The 21,015-nt window shown below is 39.2% G+C and overlaps 1 protein-coding gene and 1 long non-coding RNA gene across 2 annotated transcripts in view; one reads left to right on the forward strand and one right to left on the reverse strand.

The window, feature by feature from the left end:
• Positions 1-1,346: 1,346 nt before the first annotated feature.
• LOC104151613 (uncharacterized) lies at positions 1,347-4,381 on the reverse strand. Its single transcript, XR_011138896.1, has 3 exons — positions 4,171-4,381; positions 2,078-2,195; positions 1,347-1,989 (listed from the first exon to the last, which is right to left on the reverse strand). It is a non-coding gene; the product is annotated as an uncharacterized lncRNA (long non-coding RNA).
• A 92-nt stretch (positions 4,382-4,473) lies between these two features.
• Positions 4,474-21,015, forward strand: part of MICU2 (mitochondrial calcium uptake 2) — a 158,392-nt gene continuing 141,850 nt past the window's right edge. The window contains exon 1 of the mRNA XM_068933304.1: positions 4,474-4,698. Within this exon, the coding sequence (XP_068789405.1) occupies positions 4,474-4,698 (225 nt within the window). The remainder of the gene's footprint in view (positions 4,699-21,015) is intronic.

The following is a 21,015-nucleotide window of genomic DNA, read 5'->3' on the forward strand; positions in this document are numbered from 1 at the left end:
TACTGAATAAATGCTGAATGCTTGGTAGTTAGGTCCATTTCCATCATCTCTAAATCCTATAAAACAACTGGACTTTTTGTAAAGTAACAGCATATTGTCATCCTAAGGCTTTTTCATCAAGAGCTTCCTTCAAACTGATTTCTCATCTTTTTTTTCTTTTTCTGTGGAGGAGGGATGGGTAGGAATTATGGAATAATAGTCTCTCTAGCATACAAAGCCTGAATATTTTTTAATCCGTAGCTAAATTGTAAATTTGCAGCTGGAGCCCCCTCCCAACCTTCTCTTCTGTACACTTGGTACAGAACCTTTGAGACCCTGCACAGATACCAAGATATCAGCTGCCCAACTTTAAAGACTGCCCAATTTCATTGAATTAGCTTGTAGTTCTCAATGTGCGCTAGGTTTATTTCATTACATTACTTTTAATAAAACTTGTCTTCCTTCTGCTCATATCCTTATTTGCTTCAGCATGTTTTCCTTGTCACCATAGGCAGACAGACTGCTCTCACTTCTATTAACGTAAAATACAAGTGATATTCTTAAGATAATGTAGTTTTGGAGGGGGGGGGGCTAAAAAAGGCCTGGGTTTAAGATCTTTTGTTTCAGGCTTTCTGTCTGACTTTGGGCAGAGTTTAATCTATGTTGCAATTCTTCATGTATAAAATAAAACAGTGGCGTTTCCTGTCTTTCAGCTAGTCTGTCTGTTCAGCTCCTCTAGGAAAGAAGTACTCCAAATATTGTTAGCAGGGTGCCTAACATACTACAATTTTACTTTTGGATGGGGCTTACTGTCAGATGTGCATACAGCAAATAAATCAGACCTCCTCCATGTTATTTCTCCTAAAAGGGGGTCTCATGTATAAAGACAAAGTTTTCTGGCCCCTCTGGCTGGTCACCCCCTTCCCCTACCCAGTTTGCACCGCATCTGAAGTCTCCAAAGAAGGACTAGCATGATGGGTGGCCCTCAGACCAGATGACTGAATCCATCTCTCAGCTCTTATCCTATCTAAAATGGTAAGAAAGGGTTTGGATTGAATGCAAGAGGAGTTAATTTAAGCTGGCACTATGCATAACGCTCTTGAGGGGGTTGGAGTTCTAGCACAGAGTAAATCCATGTTAGAACTTGGCCTAATGCTCTTAGAAGCAGAAGCGGACCTTCAGGCACGTGCAGCTGTAAGTTGCTCACAGAAGGAATCACAGGGGCTTTGATTCATGGCAGCATGTTTTTGACTTTTCATGTGACTTCATACCGTACCCCTTATGCCTGACAAGAAATGATTGCATTTAAGAATTGCTATATAATGATCCAGTGGATCATCGAATCTTACAGGAAAATTACATCCTTACACATTTCAGAAAACCTTTTATTAGGATTTTTATTTGCTTTTTCATCATCTGTAGAAGCAGGTTTGAATTCAACAGGTAGAAAGCACTTGCAAAAAACATGTAGGATTGCTAAATGTAATGGTTTCTGCTTACAACAGCTAAGCTGTTTAGGATGGAAAAGAGAGCTTCTGAACTAACATGTAAGTGCCACAGGACACAGCAATTGATGACATTTTTCACTAGATAGCCCATTTTTCTGCTGAAATTCCAGTTATAGTTACCAGACAATGTAATTTTTATAGACGTAGTAATCTTGGCTTTCCGTCATCAACTATGATGTATTGACATCGCATGAGGTGAAATGGGACGAACATTTTAATAGCCAAGTGTTTTCTAGCTGTTTAGGGACGTGTTGAAGTACTTACAAATACATGACCCTGCCTATTAGAACATCAGTGTAAATCAGGCTAGTGCTGTAGTAGTTGTGCACCTCCGCTGAACACTGCACACACAAGGGTGAACTTACTGCAGAGAGCAAGAGGGTGCGTAAGGACACCAAACCTCCCCTCTCAGCACTGCTCATCAACATTGCATGTCAGCAGTCAGATGAACGTAGTTCTCCCTTCGCATCGCAGTTGTATCTGTTCCAGGCAGGAATGTCATCTGAGGAAAGCCAAATGACCTATTTATTCATTCTTACTCAAAGGGAAACTAAAAATACCTTGCAGGGTGCCAAACTAAACCCGCTTACCTATGTTGCGGTCATGTGCTCAACATCGTAGGATCTGGCGTACAGAATTCAAATCTCTCTGCCGTCTTTTACAGTGTTTCTGGGACGATGCCAGCCTCCATGGAGTTCTTGTTATTGGCTGACACAGAAAGGAAAGTACTCTTAATGCGTCCATGCAACATTCTACATTAAAATACTAAGACTGGGGTAGGGAAGCAGAAATAGGGGGCAGGAATCTGCTCTAAGATTTACGTCTGTATAGCCACAGTGGGATTTTGCAGTATGTGTTCATGTACGATGATAGAGGGATTTTGCTGCTATGTTTTACAGCATCTGGGGATTAGGAAGGATTTTCCTGTACGAGTTTCTTTCTAACTCTCTGTGGATAGGAAAAAGATTTTGCAATGTACATTACAGTCTGTCAGGATGGAAACCACTCACCCTGCACTCTTGGGTGATTTTGCAATGAGTGGTCATTTGTGTTCCATAGAGAAGGTGTTTTTGAAGAGTTTGTATCCTGCTAAGGACTCAGGTGGCACATTCCTGAAGATGTCCCAAACACTTCACAGAATGACACTCAATGGACAATGCATGCTAATGGAAGACTGGATAAATTCTGAGATGCCATTAGTTAGATGACTGAAACTACCACATATGAAACTGAATTCATGACTCTGAATTCAGGTCAGGGAAGGACACCGAACTAAAATTACATTAGTGGCACTGATGGATGATCTCCATTTGTCAGTGGATAGAGGGCAAAAAGGCATTTTCATGTTCCAGAGCCTGTACACAGCATTTGCTGTCTTATCAGGTAGAGGTGAAAGATGCAGTTTGCTAAAATGGGTTGAGTACTTTCTAAAGGCCTGTAACCCAACATCAAAGTTATGGGAAACTGCATTTCATCACCAGATGCCTTATGTCTAGAACTGCATGCATGAGTTCTCTTCAGTCTTTTCCCACATTTACATGCAGCCACTAGGTGAACTAGTCAGAAAACATCAATGCTAGTACTACCATCCTACAAATGATATATAGCTTGCTCGCTCTATCTTATATGACCATATCATCAATTCCAGGATGACCCAGTGTTTGAATGTGACCATCTCATTAACAGTAAATACAAAGCTCTATCTAACCAAGGCTTAGAGAGCTTGGATAAAACCATACTAGCGCACAAAAAAAGTACTTTGAAGCATTCACAGGGTACAGTTGTCTTTGATTACAGCTCGTCAAATCAATCTGTAATGCTTTCCAGCGTTCACTGATGCTAACCTCTGCCATGACAGTTTTCTGTAAACAACATTTTCTGTCATCTCTAGTTCATGAGAAACTCTATTCCACCCTGCATAAGGATGCCCTAGTCTTACTCACGTTTTTGTGGTTTCTCATCTGGAAGACATGCAGTGCAACATATCCATATACAAAGTCTCCAACACTTAGAAAACCCCAGCTACATAGAATATTGTATCAGATCAGCTTAGCAACACCGATAATGTGGGTTCATCACATCTGCCTGACTTTCTACAATGAACTTTGCACAGAACTTCCAAATCCAGGTCATGACTGGTTCCTGAGGCATTACTTGCAAGGTGCTCAGTGGTGGCTCAAAGCCGTGGCACAAGTCTGGTGAAGGAATAAAGCGGAGCTCTTAAGCACGGAGTTCAGCTCTACGAGACGCAACTTGCTACGGCGCTAGCAAAGGCTGCGAGATGTACTCTCAGGGCCAGAGGACTATTACGAGCATGACCACTTTCCACTCCAAGCGCAAAGAGAAGGTGTTCGGTCTTGTTTTCCCTGACACAAAACACACGATCCCTGCCACTGTCCTCTCTCTCCCACCAAAAAAGCACCCGCCAAGTCCAGTTGTTTGTACGTCCCTCTCCCCCTCCCCGGGGGGACCGTGGCCTGGCCACGCAGGGCCTCTGCTGCAGCTGTTCACGGGCCGCATCCCCGTTTGAGCTGTTTTGGGGGAAAAAAGCGCGTTTGTCTCCAGAGAACCGGCTGCCCTTCGCTGGCTCTGCCCGGGAGGCCCGCGGAGGCGGCAGCCTGCAAGCCGCGGCCAAGGACGAGCCTTTATCTCCGCCGCCGCCATTCGCCCCTCTGGCGCTCACCATCCCCGGAGCCCCCGCCCCGACCGTCCCCTCGGGCTCGGCGGGCAGCTCCGTCCCCCTCGCAGCGCAGCGGCAGGGCTCAGAGGGGGCCGCAGCCGCCCGCGACCCGCGCGGCAACAGCCCAGCCCAGCCGAGCCGAGCCCAGCCGAGCCGAGCCGAGCCGAGCCGAGCCGGAGCCGCCGCCCTCCCCACCGCGCTTCGCGCTGAGGGCGACAGGCAGGGCGGCGGGTGCGGCGCTGCGCATGCGCCCGGCGGCGGAGGGGCCGGTTTGATGCCGGCGGCGCGGCGGGCGCTTCCGGGAAGATGGCGGCCTGGAGAGCGGCGCTGGCGGCGGGTGCCCGCGCTCCGCTGCGGGGGCGGCTCGCCGGGCTGAGGGGCCCTCGGGGCCAGCGGCGACCGCCGCCGCCGCCGAGCTGGAGGGGCGCCGCCGCGGCCGGCGGCCTGGTCGGGGCAGGCGCCTTGGCCGTGTGTTACAGCAGCTGGCGGGGGCGGCGAGGGGCGGGCGGGCTCCCCACGGTGCTGGCGCAGGTAAGGCCCCGGCGGGCCGGGCCGGGGCGCGGGGGAGCGCGGTGCCTGGGGCGGGCGGTGCGCGGGCGCGCAGGGCCCCCCGCGGCCCGGCGCGGAGCAGCGGCGGCGGCGGTGCGGGGGATTCACGCTGTCACCCTTTATCTGTCTCAAAAGCGTAGACAGGAGCCAGCTGGAGGAGCCGTTGTAGCTTAACTCATCCGAGGTCAAGCAGGTAATGCATGGTTCTGGTCCCCTTGACACCAGGCAGCAATCAAGATCAGCAGTGCTTCACTTAAGTTAATCCTGGCCTTCCCTTAATTAATGAAAACTTTGCCATTATCTGCTGTGAAGGAAGGCAGGATTTCCCCCTTAGTACCGAGTGTCTGTCCCGTTCGCCTGACAACTTTAGTCCTGCAAACCGAGGAATTTGTACGCCCTCCTACTTAGCACAGGTATACGGCCTGGGCCCGGCTGCGCTTTTTGTCAGTGACTTTCAAAGCTTGTCTTCTCTTTCATGATGTCCCGTCTTCACTTCAGCTGTTATTAGGCATTAGTACAGCTTTTTTACCCCTTTAAAAAAATGAATGTTTCACAAAAATTGTGCTTGTATATCTCATAGTTTGTCTGCAACTTGTGGCACTTGACAGTTAAGATGATTTTTCGGTTGATGCTTTCAAAATCTCTGCTGTGAACATTAAAGTGTCGTACCCTTCGAAGCATTGGTACTTATTTTAGAAAGTTATGTTCAAGAACTGTTTGAGTCATTATTTTCTTTCAAGTTGTTATTTTCAAACAATTTTTGCAAGTCCCAGTGTACAACTATGTCTCCCAACTTTATACTTTTCATGTAGGTAGTGAACTTTTTCCTATTCTTCTTTCAGAGAATAAATTAATGTCCGTTAAACCTGCCATATTTCGCTTCGATCAGGTGCTTCACAACTGGAAGACCTAAATATGATTTACATCAGAGGGCATGGGTGGAGTGGTGTTTGCAGCACCGTTAATATACTTCTTTCTAGGAAGAAAATTTTGGAAGTAGTCAACAGATTGTATGCCTTGATATCCTATCTGTTAACAAATACTGAACAGACTGAACTGCAAGCAGCTAGCTAGTGATACGATTTATTATCGAGTCGAGCAAGGAATGACATTTTTAATATTGTCTTAACTGTGGAGAAATTCTAAGCTTATTCTTCTTGGGAAACTTCTATTTTTTTAAATAAGCCTGCTTTAAAGTAGATTAAGCATTAGTCCTGATTCGCTGCACATTGCATGTTAAAACTTTGGTTTTCTATAGATAGCTTCCAATGAGGAAGGCGTCATTAGTCCACCTGAAATCCTACCGGAATCCTATCTCTTTGCTCTGAAGAGCCAACAGAATTTCGTTTTATGTTTAGTTACGTGGCATTTTGCAGCAAAATTGAATTATATTCAATATATAAATCATTTATTACATTTAAGGGGTTTTTTGATATTTGAGACCAACTTTCCCATATGTCTGTGTGTATACATACCTATATGTATATATAGGGTTCTTACACATACCTGCATACGTATCTACTGATACAGAAATGTTAATGAAGGAAGTAATCGCTTTTACATGATGATGGCTTGAAAGAATCTAGTTCTGGTGCTCATGTGTTTACAGAATAGCTTCCATGTAATACATGGGCAGTCCTACAAATACACTTTTTAATTCTCTAGGGAAACTCTGAAAATATAGGCCTTTCTTGCCCTTGTGGAGATAATTTGTTGGGCTCTGCAAATGTTAAGTAGTTTAACTGCATTCAATCTTGGTTTTTCAGTTTTCCAATGAAACACTGTTTGAGATCCCATCGTAGTTGTGGACAAAAATTCTCCATGTATCTTGTAGTGCATTTTGTGTCAATCAATGTATAGAGCTTTTCAAAACAACTTAAGAACTGTCCTGTGACATTAAGGGTAGTAATCTGAATGTGGAAGCATTTGTAAGAGCTATGAGGAACAGAGAAATAAAACCAGTGTAGTATGCTGCCTATCTTTTAAGCAGCTTGGAAGGCACTCATGGATTCTTACTGACAGAAATAGGGAATTTGCAAAAATGTAGTGTTGAAACAAGTATGCCACCTTTATTTTATGTTTTGGAGCAGTGTTCCTTTTCTATTTTCTAGTTCAGAGCTTGTGCGGTCCTGTAAAACCGAGGTGCTTTTCACATTCTATTAGTGGATTACTTTATATTATTATGCTTTACATTAGAAGCAGCCTTGCTTGAGATTATGCTTGCAAACAAATACGAATTGTTCACAGTGCAGTATGTTATGTAGTGGAAATGCCTACAATATAGCTATGTGAAAAGTTACAGTTTAAGACAAGTATTTGAAATTGATTAGCATAATTTTCATTATCATTGTGGTAGTATAGGAGTATGTAGTGGAAACATTTATAATTCTGTCCCATCCACCAGGAGCACTTACTCTTTAGAACGCTGAGTACGTTACGTTGCAATACTCACCTGTTGTCCTTAGTAATGTAACTTTTACTGTTCAGCCATAGGAGTGAAGTACTGAAAAAACCTTAGTAGTTAATTAAAATACTTACATTGACAAAGTGACGCTATTTTAGCATAACTTGTGCTACTGACTGCATTCTCATTCTTGTTGTAACAGCAACATATAACAACCATTAATAACCTAATTGCAGAATCAAAGCCTTGCGTAGTAAATGCTTAGTATTTACTAGGTTTAGTCTAGTGTTTAGTTTATGTAATTGAAGTTGGTAACACTTGATAGATTTGCATTTGGTAGAATTTCTATTAGTCTCTATAAAAACCTGTCAGAACCTTTTAAGCTATGGCTTTTTCTAGACAACTTCAGAGATGCAAATCTACTGCTGAAGCTGACCGACAGAATGCGTGTCAAAGCTAATTCTGCAAATTCAGTATGAATTTTCTTTTCTTCTAAAGCCATTCGTTGCTTTTAAATCAAAGGCACCGATACCTTTGGCATCAAGTTTCTTAAGCCTTTTTTTAATTTCCAGTCTTTGCATACTGCTGCAATGACTTTAGTCCTGGTTCTATTGGTTGTTGGCCTTTCTGAGTTCGGCTCATAGTGAAAGAAATTAAGCTTATCTACCAGTTTCTGCAGTATCCAAGGTCCTGCAAGGTCAGTTAATCTATTTTCGAGGTTAATTAAGACCAATTAATCAATTTTCCTTTTGTGAGTAGAACAGATAGTATCTATTTTATTTTATAGTGGCTTATATTCGGCCACTGTGTTCTAATCAAATTGCTGTTTGTTCTGGCAATACCGTTTGTGTTTAGCTTATTTTCAGCTATTTAGTTTATTTTAACTATTTTTAACTTTTTTTAAATTCACTGTCACTTGTCTGCTCTGTAAACTTACATGAAGCGGTAGTGTGTTAGTAGTAAAACTTTCTAGTTTTAATGTAAGATTGCCTTAGATGTAATTTTTCCTACTAACTCTTTAGAGCTTCAGTAAGCAACTTATGGCATTATTCTCACTATCTTCATTTGCTGACCTACTATTTAGAAATGTACAAAGAATATATTGGAGGAAGTCTTTAGTGTTGATTGCAAATTTTTATTGTATAAAGATTTTAGTCGTAAAGTTATTAACATGATTTTTTTCTTTCTTTTTTTTTTTTAACTTTTGTAGATGCCAGATTTAGTTTTATGTACATTTGCTATTTAGCAGTGAAGCTACACTGACAGTATACTAGACCAGATATATATAGCCTGTGCTGGGAAAAAGTAAATCAGTTTTTCCAAATAAAATCAACTTCTGTAACGGGGAAAAAAAAAGGAGGAGGTGTCTTTGTTCTGCCAATTTAGAAACTGTGATTATATAAAAGCTCACTAAAAGTGTTTCTTCTGATGTGCTAAATAACATAGCTGTGTCAAAAATGTGTGCATTGCACAGTGCTGCAGTGTTACTACATAGGCTCATTTTCTTCTTTAAAACTATTAATTCACATGACAGGATGATATTTAATTCATGATCTCGATCAGACCTGCTTCTGTAATACTATGTATTGTTTCTTTAGTATCTCAGAGCTTATAATTTACCATACCAATGCAGTATTATGTTGTCTAAGGCTATTAGAATTCTTTAGTTAAGATGTGCTCTTTATTGCCAGTCAGCTTTGCAGCCAGTTGGGTCATCTTTTTCACGGTCAAGAATCAAGTACAAGATTGCCAAAGAAGCATGCAAGTGAATCTGAAATGGCACACATCAGGGACGTGCAGCATTTTGTGAGAGGCAATGACTCCCACCTCTTCACTGCAACTAAATTTGGAACTTGCCAAGAGACTTGGTCTCTATCTAGGACACACACAAGCTGCAAATGATAAGGAAATTCTGAGAAGGAGCACACTTATAGGTAGCATCTCCTACCCCTGCTGAGCTTTTTTTAATGAACGTGTTTAATCACTAGTTTCAGAAAGAAAAATACAATTTGATATACCCTTAAGAAGTTGCCATCCCTGTATTGTGCTTTGCGCTAAGTCTAAGTCACCATTTCCAGGTGAGACTGGCTAAAGTTGTTAACAGTGCATATGTGAAGTTACAACATTTGCAAAATCCTGCTTGGTGACAGTAAACGTGATTTTGTAGATACATGTTTTTTTCTAGGAATGCAAGAGCATTAGTTGATACTAAAACATTTGATACTGCATACTTGAGGTAAAGTGAAAAACACAAGTTTTACTAATAGTGTTTTTCTGTCTGTTCTTGTTGATGCTGTCTATTACAGGATTGTAGCCTAATTGCTTCTGTTTATCTTCCCGTTTCTGCCACTGCTTGTGTTGCATCAGCAAAGTGTTAGGATTCTTCCAGATTAGAAGAGACTCAAATCTTGTCCTGGAGGTCTTACACAAAATACATAAATAATATTTGATCGTAATGAAGATATTAAGATAAAGCTGCTCTTGCAACAATGGTTAACACACCGTTTGTGCCATTTTGTTATAGTGTCTGATATTTATGAAATTCTCGTTTTATTTAAAGTGCCTTTTTATTGATACGGAAGAGGGTTTTTATGTCTGAAAGTGGAGGGAAAAATGTCCAGTAATTTCTTTTGGGCTGTATTAAATGTTTTATTTCAACTGAAACTCCATTGAATGTTTCATCCTCTTCCAGATTTCTAGTAATAGCTATTAAGAGAAGCAAAGAAGGCCACATGTGGTAGCAGTGACTTTGTGTGTGGCCGTTATATGAAAACTTTTATTCCAAGCAACTGTGAGTAAAATACTTTTCATGATCAAAACTGTAGCTTTGATTAATTTTCTGTGGCTACATGCGTAACCACAGCAGAAATTTATTTTGGAGCTTTTGCCTTATGCTATTAAAAGAACCCAGAATACTGTAAAGCCATTCCTCAAACATCAGCTTTCTTTGGGGCAGACATTCTTGGTGCAGGCACTACAGAAGAGACATAAAATGATCCACTGGAGGACCCCTTCACAAATACTGGGGTTACAGAGAACTCAGAAAGTGCCACACTTCGTAGGATGAGTCTTGAAAGACCGCTTAAATTAAATATAACTCGGTTTGTTAGGGTTGTGTTGGCTCCCAGACTTGGAAGCCCAGAAAAATGGTTGTAAAAGTTCTCAAGTCCTGTTTCTGTCTCCTGGTCAGGCTGTGAGTTGCGTGCTGAGCCTCCAAAGAGGTGGATGCTAAAATAGAGCTGTTTAGACAAGTTCTGATGCACTGTGCTCTCTGCACATGAAATACTGTTGTTTGTCATTCTTATACTCCAATATTTCATTTCAATAAAATACTTAACATTTAAAATCATGTTATTTTGAAGAAGTTATTATTTTGAAGAAGTTGATTTTACTGCAGTGCACATAGAACTTACATGCATGGTCTTCACTTGGGTAACATTTCCAATGCAAATCCATAAACAGTTTACAAAATAGTGTCTACTACAAACATGTTACTTTCTTAGGCTCTCCCCTCTTCCCCCCCCCCCCCCTTGATAACTTCTGGGGTAGACATGAATATAGTATTATATTCATGGTGTTGTCAATACCCTGGCTTTATATACTTCCACAATCAAATGACGTAATCAATTGCAAGCAAGTCAAAAGCAGCTTTTTGTTTAAATCTGTTGAATTGAACTCTTCAGAGCAGTAGAAGGAAGAAGTACGTATCTGTGGGATTTTGAGGTGTTCTTAAATATCTTGTGTATCTAGGACCACTTTGTGACTTCAGTTTTGCTTGCACAACTTTCAGCCCACACTTTCTCACTCAGGTTTTTTTTTTATTTTAAATGGATGATGATATTCAGGAAGGAAAGCTGTATATAGTAACGGCATAGAATGGATTTTCAGTATTGGTGGATAAAATCTATATGTGTGGCATTTTAATTCAGTCGCCAAGTAAGAAAGCCTAGTTTATTTCTTTGTAGGAACTATTATTTAATCTCTAGTTCACATTTAAGTTCTTTAAATTGAGAGACTTGTTGGTAAGCCTTGTAATAATTAGAATGGGAATTTTTGTGGGGGTTTTCTTGCAATCTGTTTTAAAAGCCTGGTTCATGCTGAGAAAAAACATTGCTGTTAAGATGAGTTGTCTGTTGATAAATATAGAACGCTGGATAAAATTGCATAAGGATTTGTAGTGATGTATGGAATTGCCTGTAGGAATCTGCTTCTAAAATAAAACTAGAAAGAATATGTGCAGTCTAATCTGAGAAATATACAAGAGGATTCTTGTGCTTTTATTTTCAGGAAAAGAAAAATTTTGCCTGCTTTTGTCTGATCAAAAGTCCTGGAACAGTTTTGTGTGCTAAGTAATAATTTAAATGTTTATCTCCGAGTCTCTTTTTTTAGAAATTAATTGAAAATGTGAATATGACAGCACATATAATAGATTACTAGAACATTTACAAAATAAAATTAAGCAGGTGTAACGTGGAAATCTGCAGCATAATGCCTTAACAGGTTTTAAAAGTTGAACACAAACGTTTATCTTTGTCGAGCACGCTACTTAGAGACAGCCTGCAGGCCGCGGAGGAGCCTCAAACTTGAATTAACTGGTTCAAACCTGACCATGTGGTCAGATGATTATTATTTGAAATCTGTCTTGTAAAATAAGGCCCATATACTATACATACATACATACTTATGTGGATGTGGCTGTGCATGCATGCTAATCTTCCATTTTCTGCTCCGTATTTAATTGCTGGCCATTTTTCTCTCTGCTAGCGTATTATGCTGTATGGAGTACATGTGGGAGTGCAGCACATGGAGCCAGACAGTATTGACCTGTACAGCATTCGATTTGTGTTCTGATTGTAGGACAGTTGAAAAAGTGTCCTTGAAGATATCAAGTTGGGTCCTTCAACCATCCACAAGATGGTGCCTTTAAACCTTCTTCCCACTGAAGAATCTGCAGACCTGGCAGTCCTAGGTGGGCCCTGAGTTTGACTCAGGGTGCTTTAGTTGCTGCTTAGTTTGGATGTGCTGCCAGTCATGTTTCTTTATAGGAGTGCCCAATGCTGAACGGTTCCTTGCTGAAGTGCAGTGAGCTGCAGGCACTGTTCTTGTCAGCATGTGGTAGCATCCCTCTACCAACTTCATATTTTACTTTCCTCCATATCTTAACAGCTATTTTTACTGTCTCAATAAACATTACAAAACATGTTGCCTTAGATCATGACAAGACAGCGTTGTAGGTAAGGACATTGAGTACTTTCTACTTCTGAACCAGAAGTGAGTAGCCAATTTGTCATTACATGTGTCAGATATGGGTAGTCTGTGTCTATATGCAAGAGATCTTAACACAATTCGTGCATATGCCTCCTAATTCTGGTGTATCATGTGATTATATTCCTATTAAGTTTATTCTTTCCTGTGCATGTAGAAGCAAATTGAAATACAGCAATATAATTGATTTGGTTCTGTGCCTTTAAATGCCTTAACATTGTTGCTTGCTGAATGTTCACTAGAATGAATGAATTTCAGTTAATAGCCCCAAAATATTATGGAAATGGTATGAGTTTAAAAAATGCATTTTAAAACAAAAAGTACCTCTGTTTCTTCATTTGTAAACATTGGCAAATATAAATCTCCCCTGCAAGAAGAGCTGTTTGGAATTAAGCTGGCAGCTTCCAATTTTTTTTCCTCAGATACTTCAGTCTTTCTGAAGCTGTTCCTCTTGTGCAGCGAAACAGGGTAACCTTAGCTACCTCTTGTTTAATTCTGTATTTCACAGTGTTTTGGAAATACTGTATGTATCAGGTATCCACTAAGCAGTCTAAATCAATAACTGAGATATTAAATGTATCCCGAGCATCATGCTCTGCATTAGTGACATACAGACATTGTCATGTTGTGTGCCTAAAATAGAACATGGTATAGTAAGTATGGAATCTGTAGGGCCATGATGTTGTAATTAATTATAGACTTAGATATTACTTGTGGGTGTGCATTTGTTTCACAACTTTAAATACATGGTATCCATTTCAGCTTTTTGAATGTGAGATATTTGTATCCTGAAGTTTTGGCTTTAAGATTATTTACATTTATTCCCCTCTCTGTGTGCACAGAGATTCTTTGTACAGGTGTCTTCATTGATATTAAAACAACATGATGTCAAATGTAATCTTAGGGGTCGAGGTTAAAATTTAACTATCTTTAGTCTGATCTGTCACCTTTTACTTGGTTTCACCCTTGCTGTAGGAGCTGAGTAATGAAACAAAATTTAACTCAGATTCTTTCTAGACAGTTTGATACATGTGGACAGATTGGGTGAGTTGAAGTCACATGGCTTTGTGTTTTTAGCTATTTTTTAAATGTCAGTATAATAAAAGGTTAACGTTACTGTTTGAGAGTCTTTGGCTCTTTGTTAGTGCACAAACATGAGCAGAAAAGAAAATAATCTGCCTGAAGATTAACAAAATATTCCGAATACTAAAATTTACACAAAGTAATATTCTGACTTTTGACAAAAATCTCAGAGAAGGAACTTGTATTACTGGGGATAATAGACTTTTCCTCCAGTAAATACTCTAGATGGTTTTAGATAGATACGATGAAGTTCCTTCTTTTAGCTTCGTCTAGCTGCTTTTTTTAGCTGGAAACTGTATTTATTTTTTTCTAAAATCTTTGAATAGTCAGTGGTAATTAGCCTTTGTAAGAAATGATCAGTTGTGTACAGACAGTTGCATCAATTTTCCTGAAACTGCTGTTTCATATGGTCTTTTGGATGCATTTACTGGATTAGCATAAGAGCTCTCTTTTGCATCTCCTTGTAGACCATGTTGTAAAGGCTGCAGCTGGCAAAGTAAGGCTATTCCCTACTGGTGGATCCAGTAGGATTTGGATAACCAAATGATGAAGAAATAACTCATGTTATATGGGAATGTTATGTTGTGGGAAAAGTTGTCTGGACGTTGCTGTTGAAAGCTGTAACAGTAGCAGTAAGGCTGTTTATTCCATCTCCTTTTTTAACTCCATTAGATATCTTTAGGTCATATTAACTTTTGGTACTTTGAGGTAATGTTTTCTTTTTCTTCTTACTATGAGTGTTATAATAATGTTTACTTAACATACATAGGCTTGATTTTGTTTGAATAATGTTCCAGAAAGATATTAGCTAAAATAGTCAACAGAGATAAATGACAGTTAAATCTGTGTGAAATGCACATTTAGAAAATATATTGTAGGCCATATCTTCTTACTGTTACTCCTGGAGGTTTTTATTACACTTTGAACTGAAGGACAAGAGAATGGAGTCTTGTCAGCTGCTATACTAGGCAGCGTGTCAGGTAGTTCCTCAAGGCTTATGTCCCTTTCAGGGAAGGAGAAATTTCCTATTCCTAGAGTGACTGTCTTGCAGCAGTGGCATCTATAAAAAGCAGTTATAGCAGATGTAGCTAATAAGCGTTGTGTGCGCTGATACCTTCCTTGCTCCTTTGCCAAATCAGCAGAGAAATTTCTTCATCTGCCTCCAGAAACGGCAGGTTCTAGCATAGACCCTAGCATAGATCAAAAAATTACATGAACTGAAGGGTATTTCCAGAAATCATTTTTACTTAATCTCTCTGTCTTAAAAAGTAGGCTTTTTTGGATAATGGTACGGTACTGTAGAATTGTATTAATAATCTATTAATAAATTCTAATGCAATATAGCATAAAATACATTAAACTGTATATAAATATATATGCACATATATTTGTAAAGTAAAAGTATATTTTGTAAGGATATAGTATTATGCATATGTATAAAATATATGTAAAATACACATTAGGTGAATAAAATAATAAAAAATACTGTGTTAATAGTGGAGTTATAGACTTATTTCAAAATGTCAAGTTTCAAAGTGTCAGCTATACCCAGGACTTAAAGGACTGATTTGCCTGAAGTTCAGTCAAAGGATCCTTCTTTTGGCCCTATTAGAGGTGAGCAGTCTGGGTGCTGCAGAGTCGGCCTCACTTCAAGACTGACTTTATGCTCACGCTCATCTGAAGTCTTGCCGAAGAGAAAAGTGAAAAGGTTTTGTTCTGTCATATTGGTCGGTGTGATGAAAAGGACTTAGTAATAGCATTATATTCTCTCTCAAAGTTACCTGAATGAGGTTTGTTTTTCAGTACCAAAGTCTCAAGGGTTACTTACAGACTGCGTTATTTCACTGTCTGCGTCCTTTTCTAAGACTTAAAAAATTATAATCAGAGCTTAATGCCGTTATTGATAGAAGAATTGGTTTAGGGGTTGCAGTGCAACTTTTGTAGCCGTTCTTCTTAGATTTGCTTTTGAAGCAATTGTGGACTTGTCTGGTAATTTAGTGTTTGGTTTTTTTCTTTTTAAATGGGAAGGCAAGTCAAAATAATAGTTGGCATGAAGTCCAAGGTATTGCATGTTACAGCTACAGCATAAACTTAAATTGTTTGTATACAAAGTGGCAATGGTCTCAGCAGCCCAGAGTCTTAAAGAAGTGAAAGGCTTACCTATGCTCATTTCCTTAAGGGGAAAGCATTAGAGTAGGGGTCATCTTTAGGAATGCAGCAAAGCTGATTGATAAAACATCTTGCACCCTTTTGTACTGAAGAACGTGCTTGATGGTCTTAAGATTAAGTGAATGAAGCAGTATATTTGCTGCGTTTGGAGGTAACTGGAAAATGACAGGCTTCTGCTTAAGATGTGAAACAGCAGGAATAAGCATTGTAATATCCAAGAGAAAACCCAAAGATTAAAAGATATAACACAGGTAACAATTTAAAACCAGGGATTCCAAAAGCAGTTTAGGTACTTTTATCTAAAGCATTAAGTAAAGCATTAGTATAAAATCTCTGTTTTTCAGTAGGGAACAAATGACAAGAACTGATGCTTGATTTAGTTGTTCACATTAAGTAGACTTCTGGTTCTTACTGCAGAACTTTCCTTTACCAGATCCTTTTCCATGCAAAAGTAGCTTCTCTGTTTTTTGAAATGAATCTTACATACAGTAGAAGATCCTAGGCTACTCTTTCTAAAAGCAACAACAAAAAAAAGGCAGTTTAGGTCCTAATATAGATCAAAGAAAACAAACATTTTCAGTGATTCAGACAATTGCAAGATCTGATTTATGTTAGTTATACATAAAATTTCAGGAACACAATTTAGAGGAAGACTTTTGTAAAACTGCACCATTTTTTTTAAACAGCTACTTAGAAAATGTGGATACAGTTTAATATAACGTTTGCCATGGGAGAAATGTAGTCTTTCATATTCTGATGCCACAGAAATCCTGTTAGGCTTGGGATGTTTATAAGGACATCAGAAACAAATGAGTAATGGAAATGGAGCTACTTAAACAATGTGCAGATTCCATTTGTGCACAATTGGATGAGCTCTACAATGTGCAGATACTTGTGCTGTTACTTAAATTTTGTCTGAAATGATTTCTTCTAACGCTCTACAAATTATTTGGCAGTGCATGCTACTATTTTTTTCTTTACTTAAGTGACAATTTTTTAAGTTCTGGAAACTTTTTTCATTTAAATTGGATGTAGCCAGACCTTCCCATATGAAAGCTTCTCAACAAAACCTCAAAATATGTTGGGATCAATTTGTATAAATAACTAAACATACTCTTGTGCAGTATACCGTTAAAATGCACAGTTTAGTTTGCTGTTCAAAGTAAATGAAGGTCTGTACTGTATCAAAAGTGGAGTTTGTTTTTTATAGCTTAGTGGTTATTGTGTGCGTATGTGCGTGTTACTGCTGTTTTGTTTTTCCTTCTCAGCAAAAGTAGTCATTCATTTTTTTTTCCACAGGAGGTTGTAGTTAAGCAGTTTTGTAAAGAAAATTCTGCTTGTCTTTCTTTAGTTCTCTCCAGCTACTTTCTTGAAGAGTGCTAAAGAAGACCTAAAAGCTGTAAATGCAGTATTTGTATGTAAAGGCTGTGACCTACAAGAAGAACTCAGCTTGTATTGAGGAAAAAAAAAAGCAAAAATTAAAGGAACTCTTCTGTTTCTTGATTTTTTTTTTTTCTTTTTTTTAAATCCAGTACAACTTTAAATTTTCAGCTTAGTTGAAGAACCATCGTGGACAATAAACAGTGTAAAGCATATAAAATTACTTTTCCTAGAACACAATGTTTGCTTTTATTCTGAATATGCCTGTTGGGTGGAATGTTCCTACTCAATCTCCCAGAAAAACATTGTAGGAAATTGCTGACATACTTTTTTCCCAGCTGCTGTTAAATTTGGAAAACTAACAATGTCATATTGCCAAATGGTGTTGCATTGTTTTTCTTTAATTTTGAGATTCATGTTCTTACTTTTTTTTAAGCCTTAGAAGTGCAAAATGAAAAATACAAAGATTTCTGTGCACCAGAAATGATGCATGTGTGCTAATAAGCGAGCAGACTTTGTATAGCAGTAAGTAGTGGATTCTTCACATGAACACCTCTATAAAAAGCAGTGTACTTTCATCTGTCAATATGCCATCTGTTTGCCGTATGTTCTATCACGGTACCTCATTTTCTTTTCTGAGGGAGAGGTTCCTTGACGACATTGTTCATTGAAATGCCAGCAATGTGATTAAGATACATTGTCAGAAATAATGAAATGGAGTCGGATCCCTTGATGTAGAACCTTTCAAGTAGTATGTAATATTTTGCTACTTCTGACTTTTTCACTGCGCTGTGTGCTCATTTTCTGTAGTGGTGATAAGAGGTACAGTTTTCAGTATTTCATAATACTGATGCCAACAACAAACAGATACAGTGATTATACTGAGCGTCCTTACACGGTTGGATCTTTTAGGGCAAGGATTTGGGAGAATGTAGTTCGGGGAGTAGTAGGGCATCTCAGTCTTCCTTATCCCCTAGTTCCTAGTTAATTTGTTCTTACTAGGGATCAGGGACTTTCCCTTGCAGGGCCCCTCCTCGTGGCAGAGTCTACAGAGTGAAGTTACACAGATGGTCCTGGGTGCTTTCTCCTTCCCACAGCGTGGGAGCTAAGTAACATCCTCCTGGCATCACTTCCAGGACCCACAGATCCCACATGTAGAACTACTCTGCACTGCCCCTTCTGAGGAGGAAAGGAAAAGGGAATGTTTCTACTCCCTCCGTTGCTGAATTGCTACAGTACAGGGGCTGGGCGTAGCTTTTAATATGGAGTTAGAGGGTGAAAGGTAACGGGAGGTTGGTACAGAGTGAGTCTGGGCCAGGCTGTGTAGAGCTGAAATTCTCAATGTGGTGCTAATACGATGGAGTCAAAGCCTTGCGTATCGTTTTGTAGTGTGTGATTGCATATCACCTCTATAAATTCATGTTAAGTACCTCTGTTTCTGGTTATCAGAAATACCCAGTTGACTTAACTAATAGACTACCATGATTAGATTTAAAAGTTGCTTGCAATTCTTTGAAGTGAATTGCCATTCTCACTTAATGTGTTTCTTGTCATCCTGGAGACCATATCTGAGCTGTTATTTTGCCACTTCAGACCTGGAGATTGTCAAGTTTTCCATCACTTCATACTCGATGGACACTTCAGCCATTTAAAGTTACTGTGAATGTGTTTAGCAAAAGCGAGTTAATAGAGGTGGTATCCTTTACTGGACCAACTGCTATAACTGGAAAGACTATGCATATTTTTGGTCATATGAGCACTTAGATGAGAAATAAAAGTCCGTGACTAGCTTCATAATAAGAAGATAACGTGCTAGTGACACCCCTGCCTATACATCACCTGAATAAGTTTTTGTATTCAGATATTTGGCTGAATGTGAGAAACTTCAATTAAAGGCATTTCATTTGTGCAGGAAAATTGTCCTTTATTGAGTTTTGAGTCTGCAGTCTTTCTATTTAATGTAACACTTCTGCAGTAGGAGCAACAGGAGAGGAGAAAGGAGATTTATTCTATAGTTTGTTCTACTATATTTTTTAATTATGTTTCCACTTATGTCTTTTTTCCAAATGAAATGGGTTATTTCATTTCAGTGTTCCGTCATAGGAGGACTTTTCCGTGCCTCTGATTGTTCTCCCCACTGTCTTTAAAAAATTACTATAATCTCTTTGAGACAGGATAACCAAACCAAAGCAAAATATTCCAGGCAATGTTATGCTCCTGAGGAGTGGTAGACATTGTAGATAAGGTTTTGGAACTGATACATGCAAAAGGCAGTGCATAAAGCATCCTGTGTTATTTCAGTGGTCTGAAAAATGTTATTTTTCACAGTAAGTATTTACAATAGCATAATTCATTTTCCGTTACTAGTAAAATAAGTGTCTGTAAAATGTTCAACATTCAAAGAAATTTTTGTTGAAAGCAATTTACCTACCATATAAGCAACCTCTTAGTGTTAAAACAATGCTTTGACTAGAGGCTAAGTAGAACTGCTTAGTATGGTGGTGTGGTAATCATAAATGTTCAGAAATGATAATTCAGGTCTTAAGATTGGACTGACTGAAAATGTTAAGGTTCTTGTTTATGATCATGTGGATTCTTGTCATTGTTCTTTTTTAATCTCTAGGATTCACGCTTCCTTTCCTAATTGTAGGGGCTAGAAATTTGTCCATGAAAGTTGAGATACTTTCTCGGTATTAAAACAAAAATATGACTTCATTAAAATCAGATGCTTTACTAATACACATGATGAAGCTGATGAATATTTGTGATACAGCAGCGTCAATATATACACACCTTTTTATATCATTGATTTGAGCATCAAGAGTAGCAAGAGTTTTGATGAGTCCTTTGGTGGTTTTAGTTAAATCTCAGGGTGAGAAACTTATGAGTTATTGCAGTGCCGAGTGGGACTGCTTACCATAATGAAAAACAAGCCTGCACCAATAGGAAATGGGCGCAGTGCTATAAAAATGACGACTGATTTCAGCTTCTAGACTTCCTAGTTGGTCACCTGTTTCATATGCCGTCTCCTTTCCCTGTGGTCCTTATGGCTTATTTTCTTGATTTCTTAGACTGAGGGTTAGTAACCCTCAACTTCTAGATGGAAAGAGGGAGAGGATTGCTCTCCCCACAGAAGAAACTAGAGAAAATGTAAGTTGAAAATGGGAGGGCGAGGAAAGGTGGAGGAGACATAGCAATTTTCTTTACATGGAAACAAGTTATTTAACAAATATTATAATCTTTGATTATCTTTTTGTCTGTTACTGATGTGCGATGTCTTGCACATTGAGATCTTTGTTAATGACAGGATTCTCAGGCACCACAGCAAAACAGGTATTATAAGCGTGTCTTTCCTGAGCCATTAATGCTGGGTTGAGTTTTGCTGGAGGAGTGAAAGCTCTCCCTTTTATGCGTGCATGTAGTATTTCAGTTCAGTTTTTCCAGTTCTCATTCTGACCTGAATGGGAATACCTGTATTCATAATGCAAAGTTTGGTATGGAATTTTAGCTGGATTGTGTTAAGGATAACAAGGCCACCCCTGATCTTTATGACAGGTATGCTAGGAAACACCAGGCATCCGCCTGCACATACAGAAAGCTTCAGATTTCCCTGTAGTAGTAAGTTTGCTGGGAAACTGTCTTTTTTTTTTCCCCCCATTAAAAACAAAGCAATTTGTTATGATGTACACAGTTGATAGGAATTCATCTGTTTTGGCAAAATACTTATCAGGAAGTTATCTCCTGTCAAAGCAAGAATTGGAGAGAGACCCTTTTTCAGAATAAGGAGAACCTGAAGGTTGAGGTTTGACATATTTAGGTTCAAGTTCATGCTCCAGGTGAAGCGCAACACAAAGTTCAACCTGCATCTTTCATATCACGAGTAAGTGTCTTATCACCCAGCTTATAGGTGTTCTGGGATGTGCCTTTCTTTGGTGGGCCCCAGGGTTTTTAGTTAGTTAAAGTAGAACAAAAAAATGCTCGAATGTTCTGAAACTGGA

Source organism: Struthio camelus, chromosome 1 (genome assembly GCF_040807025.1).
Source record: "Struthio camelus isolate bStrCam1 chromosome 1, bStrCam1.hap1, whole genome shotgun sequence".
Lineage (NCBI taxonomy): Eukaryota > Metazoa > Chordata > Aves > Struthioniformes > Struthionidae > Struthio > Struthio camelus.